We start from the raw sequence: 9,154 nt of genomic DNA on the forward strand, positions 1-9,154 counted from the left end.
ATGTGTTTGTGTCTCCTTTATATATATATATATATATATATATATATATATATATATATATATATATATAATATATATACAATTGTTTATGTATATGTGCTGTCTATCCGTTGATACATTTATTTATTTATTTTTAATTCAAAATAAAACAAAAAATAAATAAAAACATTTACTCCTCAACAACTCAGCGAGATATAAATGATAAACCTACGGGGGCCTCTGGAGAAGATATTAGGGGCCCTAAACCCTCTAGGGGGCCCCTATAAACCCTAAACCCTAAACCCTCTAGGGGGCCCCTATAAAGCCTAAACCCTAAACCCTCTAGGGGGCCCCTATAAACTCTAAACCCTCTAGGGGGCCCCTATAAACCCTAAACCCTCTAGGGGGGCCCTACAAAACCCTAAACCCTAAACCCTCTAAGAAAATCCCTCTAAGTCCTAAACCCTCCAAAGGGCCCCCGCTAAACCCTAAACCCTCTAAGGGGGCCCTGGCCCTCTAAACCCTAAACCCTTAACACTCTAAAGGAAGCCCTCTAAACCCTAAACCCTCTAAGAACCCCCGCGTTGTTTAATACTAAATAGAGTTATTATATAACTCTATTTAGTAGGGGCCCCTAGGGGCCCCTACTTGAATGAGATAGCAAACATTTGTGTTTATTGCATTAACTGTTTAACTGTATGAGGGGGCCCCTCTCTGTTGTTGTCTTATGTGTATATGATTAATGTTGTTTTGCTATTTAATGAAGACAGTTTGTTTTATAAATGAATTAAATTTATTAATTTGAGTTGCTTAGGGGGCCCCTTGTTCATTCAAGGGGTCTTTAAAGGCAGCAGTTGACGCTGCTATGAGGGGGCCCCCAACAGGGGGCCCCCAGGGGCCCCCTGAATGCTGCTGGGGGCCCTGTGCATGCATTGAGGTGTACAGACAGTGGCAGTTTGCTTTGCTGCGGGTCCGCTTCCAGCAGATAAGCCTTGCTCTGACTGCTGCGGTGCGGCAGCAGGTGCAGCAGCTGCAGCAACAGAAACAGCAGCAGCAGCAAAAGCAGCAGCAGCAGCAGCAGCAGCAGTTATTGGTTAAGAGCAGCAGCGACAGCTCTGCCCGGACCGAGGCATTGCATGCGCTGTGGCATACATCTGCTGCTAACAGCAGCAGCAGCAGCAGCAATGGGACCTCCCTATTGAAGAGAAAGTCTATAGGAGGAGCAGCAGCAGCAGCAGCAGCAACAGCAGCAACTGCTGCAGCAGCAGCAAGAAGCATTTCAGGGGACCCCCGCGAAGGGTTTGTGCGTTGGGTTATGGAGAGAAGAGCGAAGACAAAAATCCGACACCGAGACCCCCTTATCCCCTCACCTACACCGAACAGCAGCAGCAGCAGCAGCTGCTGCTGCAGCAGCAGCAGCAGCAGCAGCTACCCTTGCTGCTGCTCCTGCTCCTGTTGCAGCAATAGGAGCAGCAGCTGCTGCAGCAGCGGGAATAGTAGCAAGGATGGAAGCAGCTACAGCAACAATGAAGCCCGAGGATATCTCCTGCAGCAGCGCACGCAGCAGCAGCAGGAACTGCAGCAGCAGAAGGTGCTGCAGCAACAGCAGCAACTGCTGCAGCTGCAGCAACAGGCAACAGCCGAAACACTTGAAGCTGTTGCTGCGCGGCTGCTGGAGGAGCTGCGGCAACGGGGTGTACATGCAGCAGCTTCACGGGAGAATAGTGCAGCAGCAGCAGCAGCAGAAAGAGCAGCAACACAACCAGCAGCAGCAGCAGAAGCAGCAGCAACAGAACTACCAGCAGACGCAGCAGCAGGAGGAGCGGCAAAAGGTCCAGCAGCAGAAGCAGCAGCAGCAACGCCTGCTGCTGCTGCCGGAACTGAAGCTGCTTTGCTGCAGCACTGGCATTCGCTGCTGTCTGCTGCGCAGCAGCAGCAGCAGCTGCTGCTGCGGGGCCCTCTACTTGGTGGATCTCTTATAGGGGAGTGGCAAGACGAACTGCTGCAGGTGCTGCAGCAGCAGCAGCAGCAGCAGCAGCAGCAGGAAGAGGAGCAGCAGGAAGAGGAGCAGCAGGAGCAGCAAAGAGAAAGACAAAAGTTTGCTTCAGCAGAAGAAGCGGAGGCCCTAGCTGTCTCTGTTGCTGAGCTGCTTATTGAGGTGTACAGACACTTCAAACTTCAGCAGCAGCAGCAGCAGCAGCAGCAGCAGCTACCGCCGTCGCCGGCACAGCAGCAGCAGGCGCAGCGTCCAAACCAGCAGCAGCAGAAGCAGCCACAACAACAACAGCAGCAGCAGCAACAGCAGCAACAGCAGCAGCAGCATTTATTGCCTGGTTTAGAGGGTGTTGATGCTTCATCGCTGCAGTTGTCTCTCTGCTGTCTGCTGCAGCTCTTAGGGGCTTCCTGTCAACCGCATGCAGATAGGAGGGGGCCCCACGAGGACAGCAGCAGCAAACTGGAGGCCCTAAGACAATTTGCTGCAGCAGCAGAAGAACCTCTAAGCAGGATATATAGGGAGAAGGAACGACGCCTGCAGCAGCAGCAGCAGCAACAGCAGCAGCAGCAACAGCAGCAGCAGCAGGAAGCAGCAGAAACAAATTTAGGGGGAATCGATGCTGCTGCAGCTGACCATAAAGAAAGTGCAGCAGCGGTAGCAGCAACAGCAGCAGCAGCAGAAACAGCAGAAGCAGCAGCAACAGTAGCAGGAGCAGCAGCAACAGCAGCAGCAGCAGCAGCAGGAGCAGCAGAAGCAGCAGCAAATGCCCATCAGCAGCTGCTTCACTGGCCTCAGGTGAAGATCGCTCGCCACCATCTCAGGCTGGAGAGACACTCCACCGAAGCAGCAGCAGCAGAAGCAGCAGCAGCAGCAGCAGCAGGACCAACCACAGGAGAAGCAACTACAGCAGAAGCAGCAGCAGCAGCAGCAGCAGCAGCAGCAGCAGCAGCAGCACCTTTTCAGCGGCAGCACGGCAACTGGTTCATTCGTTTATGCAGGCCCTTTACATGGGTCCTGTGGGCCCCGTTGCTGCTGCAAGCTGCTGCTGCACTTGCAGCAGCAGCAGCAGCAGCAGCAGCACGTGTTGCTTCTTTCTCAGCACAGCACCAGCGTACAGCAGCGGGAAAAACAGCAGCAGCAGCAACACTAACAGGAGCAGTAGGCCGGACGATTGCAACAGAGCACTGGCTACGGCGCTGCAGTACTGCAGCAGCAGCAGCAGCAGCAGCTCAACTACCTGCTGCTCTCGGGAAGCAAAGAATACGAAGGGGGGGCCCCCTGCTGCGGCTTGTGGGGCCCCCTGAATGGAGCTTGGGTTGGAGTTGCGGCAGGCGTTTTCACTGTCTCTTTCTGCAGGGAGACCCTCGAGTCTTGCTGCAGCAGCAGCAGCAGCAGCAGCAGCAGCAGCAGCAGCAGCAGCAGCAGCAGGTTGGAGAAGAGGAAGAGGAAATGGCTGATGCAGTGTGGCAGACAAGGTTTTTTATTCGGTGCAGCAAATTGCTGCTGCTGTGGAGACGATTTCTTAAAGAAAGACAGAGACGCGGATGCTGCTGCTACTGCAGCAGCAGCAGCAGCAGCATCAACAGCTGGCATTGCAACAGCTGCAGCTTCAGGTATCAGCAGCAAAAGCAGCAACACAAACTGCACCAGCAGCAGCAGCTGCAGCACCAACATCAAAACCATCACCAGCATCAACATCAGCAGCAGCAGCAGCAGCAGCAGCAGGAGCTGCCAGCCTTCTGGTTTAGTTCTCCTTGTACATGCGGGGGCCCCAGAGACAGCGATTGCTGCACCTGTATAGACAGACAGCTGAGGCAGCTGCATGCATTACCCTCCTGCTGCATCCCTGCTGCTGCTGCGGATCAGCAGCAACAACAACAGCAGCAGCAGCATCAGCAACAGCAAGAACGGGAGCAGCAGCAGCAGCAGCAAGGAAGCGTGTGTGGCTGCTTGGTTGATTTGTTTATTCACCGGGTGTATCTGCTGCTATGTCGATACTACTGCATCTGTGGATTAAACAAAGAAGGAAGAGGCCTCAGCTGTGGGGCCCCACACTCCGTGCTGCTGCAGCTGCAGCAGCAGCTAGGAGAGCCTATAGAAGCATTTGCTTCTCCTTTGAATGCTCGCTGCAGCACTTTCTTCTCCCTCTTCGCTGACACAGACACTCCATTCGGCAGCAGAGGATCTTTCTTTAGCGGGCTGCATCTGCTGCTGCAGCAGCAGCAGCAGCAGCAGCAGAAGCAGCAACAGCAGCTGCAGAAGCAGCAGCAGTTCATCTTTTGCAATCCTCCCTTTGAAGAAGTAATAATACGAAAATTAGAAAAACGCATTTTGCATGCTCTCAATTGCTGCTGCTGCAGCAACAGCAGCAGCTGCTGCTGCAGCAACAGCAGCAGCAAGGGCAACTATAGCAACAGCAGCAGCAACAACGGCAGCAGCAGCAGCAGCAAGAGCAGCAGCATCCCTGTAGCATTTGTTGTATGTTTGCCAGATTGGCGCTGCATCGGAGACAGCAGCAGCAAAGAGAATTCATTTGCTGCTGCACTGCAGCGCAGCAGCTGCTGCTGCGGGTTGCTGCTGCTGCTGCCGGAGCAGCACTCGTACACCAGCGGATATAAACATTTCTGCGACTGCCACTATGAAGATTTAAGGTCTTCTTGCGGCTCTTTGCTGCTGCTGCTGATGAATCCTGCAGCACAAATGATTCTCAACTGCAGCAGCAGCAGCAGCAACAACAACAGCAGCAGCAACAGCAGCAGCAGCAACAGCAGCAGCAGGGGGCAGCAGGTTCTGGAAGCTGCAGCAGATGCGTGGCATGCGCACACCAGGCGCAGCAACAACCGCTATTAATATGCAACTTACTAAACCCTAAACCCTAAACCTTTTAAACCCTTAAACCTATAAACTCTAAACCCTCTGCATAAACCCTAAACCCTAAACCCTAAACGGCAACGTTAAGAGCAAACCCCTTCTTAAGACATCTCTAAAGGCGCATAGAGAAGATTAGTATTTAGGGTTTAGGGTTTAGATTTTAGGGTTTAGGGTTTAGATTTTAGGGTTTAGGGTTTAGCTTTTAGGGTTTAGGGTTTATGAGGTTAAAGCAGACAATCAGGAAGTTGAGGGTTTTCTTGACGTTTGTATTATAAAGAAGCGAACAAACACCGCAACAGAAATTGCTGCAGCTGCAGCAACAGCAGCAGCAGTAACAACAGCAGCAGGAGCTGCAGCAGCAACAGAAGCAGCACAAGCAGCAGCTACAACAGGAGCAGCAGTAGCAGCAGCAGCAACAGCAGCAGCAGCAGTTTTGTTGATACTGTAGGGTACTCTTGTACGTTGCATTCTGCTGCTCGTCTGCTGCTGCTGTCTCTCCTTTGCTGCTGCTGTCTCTCCTTTGCTGCTGCTGTCTCTCCTTTGCTGCTGCTGTCTTTATGTGCTGGTCTTTGTTTGTTTTAATATCGTTTGTCTCTTCTGCTGTTTGTCTCTGTCTCTTTTTGTCTCTACCAGCTGCTGCAGCAGCAAACTGTCTCTAGAGCTGCTTCAGCAGCAAGCTGTCTATAGAGCTGTTGCAGCAGCAAACTGTCTATAGAGCTGTTGCAGGAGCAAACTGTCTCTAGAGCTGCTTCAGCAGCAAACTGTCTATAGAGCTGTTGCAGCAGCAAACTGTCTATAGAGCTGCTGCAGCAAACTTTCTCTAAAGCTGCTGCAGCAGCAAACTGTCTCTTCATCTGCTGCAGCAGCAGCAGCAATTGTCTGTTGCTGGTGGCGAGACAATTCAAACTGTATTACATTAAATAAATCCCAACATAAATGCTGCTGCTACTTAGCAGCACCTGCTGCTGCTGCTGCCGCTGCTCCTGGTGCTGTTGCTACTCCTGGTGCTGCACTGCCTCGTGCAGCAATGCTGCTGCTGCACTTGCAGCAGCAGCAGCCGTTGAAGCTGCAGCAGCAGCTGCTGCTGCTGTATCCGCCAATGCATGGAGGCAGCAGCAGCAGCAGCAGCAGCAGCAGCGGTTTTATTCCCTGTCTTTCTTCAGTTTGCGTCTGCAGCAAAGACAGGGCAGCTGTGCATACACTGCAGCGCTTGGTGCTCTTTCAGCAGCATAATATATATATACAATATATAATATAATATATATATATATAAAGACAGAAATTAAATAATTTATTTCAACAGTGTGCAGCTCAGACCAACAGCATCAGCAACAACAGCAGCAGCAGCAGCAACTAGCAGCAACAGTAGCAGCAGCAGCAGCAACATCAGCAACAATACAGAAGCAGCAACAGCAACAACACAGCAGCAGCACCAGTAGCAGCAACAGCATAATCAGCAAGAGCACCAACAGTAGCAGCAATAGCAGCAGCACCATCAGCAGCAACAATAGCAGCAAATGCAGCAGCTTACAGATAAGCAGCAGCACTAATAGGGTGTATAGACACCTCCAGCGGGTCAGGGATTTTCTTCGGGGGGGGCGGCGGCGGCTCTCCAGCGATATAATGCCAAACCCTAAACCACAAACCCTAAACCCTAAACCCTAAACCCTAAACCCTTAACTGTGGATATCTCCTTTAGAATAAACCCTAAAACCTTAAAGCCCTAGACCCTGAGCGTAAACCCTGAGCGGTAAGCATTAAACCCTTTCAAGAACAAACCCTAAACCCTAAACCCTAAACCCTCACCTCGTGAAGAAGCCAGGAGGCGCTCTAGGAGACGGCGGAATCTCTATCTCTCCATGCTGCTGCACCACTGGCCCTGCTTCTGCAGCAGCAGCAGCAACAGCAGCAAAAGCGGCATAGCATTAACGCGCGTTGCTGCTGAGCTGAAGGAAGCAGCAGCAACTGGAGAGTAAACAGCAGCAGCATCAACAGCAACAGCAGCAGTAGAAGCTACAGCCGTACAAGCAGCAGCTGCTGCAGCAATACTAGCACCTGCAGCAATACTAGCACCACCAGCAGCTTGTCAAGAAACAGGAATGCAAGCAACAGCAGCAACACAAGCAGCAGCAGCAGCAGCAAGAGAAGCAGCGGCAGCATTACAAGCAGCAATACAAGCAGCAGCAGGAGCAGCAACACAAGCAGCCTCTGCACTACCACCACCACCACCAACAGCAACAGCAGCAGCAGCATCAGCACTAGGAGCAGCAGCAGGAGCTACAGCAGGGGCAGCAACAGCAGGATCCGCAGCAAGCTGCAACAACAGCAGCAGCAGCAACAGCATAGCAGCAGCAGCAGCAGCAGCAGCAGCACTAATGACCTGGGAACACAGCAACAAACTCAGCCCTTAAGAGAGCAGGATCGATGCCTTGGGGCTTTGTTTGGTGCTGCAGCCATTTAAGTGCAACATCTGCATCTGTCTGTACACCCCAAATCCTCTCCCAAGGGTCTACTGATCCTTTTCTGCTTCCAGTTGCTGCTGCTGCTGCTGCTCGGTCAAGCGCTGCTGCTGCTGCTGCTACACCCTTCACTTTCGCTGCCTTCCGGAAGCCGTATAACTCCTTTATACGCTTCGCTGCTTCCAAACGCTCCTCCACCTTGCACACAAACCCTAAACCCTAAACCCTAAACCCTAAGACATCCTAAAAACCCTCAGAAATCGTCATAAACCCTAACAAGCTCTAATAAACCCTCATAAACCCTAATACACCCTAAACCCTACATGGTAGGTTATTTATATTTAAACCTACAAACCCTAATAAACCCTAATAAACCCTAATAAACCCTCAGTAATCACTGTAAACCCTAAACCCTCCTAAACCCTAAACCCTAATTACTGCACGATTCTTCGATAGCAAATATTTTGTTTTGTCTATTTGTTTGCTTTAGAGTTGTTCATCTGCATCTTCCTTAAGCTCTAAACCCTAATAAACCCAAAACCCTAGTAAAACCTAATAAACCCAAAACCCTAGTAAACCCTAATAAACCCTAGTAAACCCTTATCCCTCCCTAAGCCCTCCGTATTAACGCTGTAAACCCTAAACCCTAAACTCTAAATACACATATATATATATATATATAGGGTTTAGGGTTTTGTGTAAATAAGGGTTTAGGGTTTAGGGCGTACCTGCAGGTGAATGCCTAGGGTTTGAGCAACATTTTTGAAGAGTTTACTTAACTCTAGAGCAAACCCCTTCTCTGTTGTTATATCATATGTTATATCGCCGTACATTGAAGCTATTCGTCCAAGAGAAGAGTATAGGGTTTGACCCTGTAACTCTATGTGCCCTGACACCCCACAAACCCTCACAAACCCTAAACCCTCACAAACCCTAAACCCCAGCAAACCCGTGCAAACCCTAGCAAACCTGTGCAAACCCTAAACCCTAACAAACCCTAGCACACAATAAGCCGTAGGAAACCTCAATCATAAACCCTAGTAAGCCCTATCAAAACCCCAGTAAACCCTAGTAAGCCCTATCAAAACCCTAGGAAACCCTAGTAAGCCCTATCAAAACCCTAGCAAACCCTAGCAAACCCTAGTAAACCCTAGCAAACCCTATCAAACCCTATCAAACCCTAGCAAACCCTATCAAGCCCTAGTAAGTCAAAATAACTCTAACTACCCGTCCGGCCGCAGTTAAAAATGCAGCAAAGTGAAGAATAAGAATTAATTACCCCTTTCAAAGAGAGCAGAAGCAGCTCCTAGTACATCAAACGCAGCAAAATCTCCAATTGTTGTTAGGGTTTGCAGCTGTGCTGCAGCTTCAGAAGGAAAAGGAGACAGCCGAAATGCATCAACGAAGAAGACTTCATCTGATCTGTTAAATTTATGTCTGTAACACGCTAAACCGTTCAATGCAGGGCCCATCATCAACTCCAACTCCTCCTGCAATAAATAAATAAATAAATAAATAAATACGGATGTATATATATAGGTGTATATATATATGTATATTTATATATTGATACACATATATATATGCATATATATGTATATGTGTATATGTATATTTATATATTAGTGCTTATATGTTTATGAAAATTTATATATACACATATAATTATAGATATATACGCATATGGATATATAAATGCATAGATACATATATATATATATATAGATACACAGAGATGTATATATAGATGGGTGCATATAAATATATGTATATATATATATATATAGATTTATATATATATATATACGCACATATATATATATATGCACATATATATATACATATATAT

The 9,154-nt window shown here is 49.1% G+C and overlaps 2 protein-coding genes across 2 annotated transcripts; one reads left to right on the forward strand and one right to left on the reverse strand.

The window, feature by feature from the left end:
* Positions 1-844: 844 nt before the first annotated feature.
* EAH_00055910 (hypothetical protein, conserved) lies at positions 845-4,825 on the forward strand (the record flags this gene model as incomplete). Its single annotated transcript, XM_013397612.1, has 1 exon — positions 845-4,825. One exon carries the CDS (start codon positions 845-847, stop codon positions 4,823-4,825), a length of 3,981 nt encoding a protein of 1,326 aa, XP_013253066.1.
* Positions 4,826-6,373: 1,548 nt separating this feature from the next.
* EAH_00055920 (hypothetical protein, conserved) lies at positions 6,374-8,777 on the reverse strand (the record flags this gene model as incomplete). Its single annotated transcript, XM_013397613.1, has 5 exons — positions 6,374-6,479; positions 6,653-6,731; positions 7,227-7,503; positions 8,034-8,194; positions 8,585-8,777. The coding sequence occupies 5 exons, from the start codon at positions 8,775-8,777 to the stop codon at positions 6,374-6,376; spliced, it is 816 nt and encodes a 271-aa protein (XP_013253067.1).
* Positions 8,778-9,154: the final 377 nt, after the last annotated feature.

This window comes from Eimeria acervulina, genomic scaffold (genome assembly GCF_000499425.1).
Source record: "Eimeria acervulina Houghton genomic scaffold, Eah_scaff1127, whole genome shotgun sequence".
Lineage (NCBI taxonomy): Eukaryota > Apicomplexa > Conoidasida > Eucoccidiorida > Eimeriidae > Eimeria > Eimeria acervulina.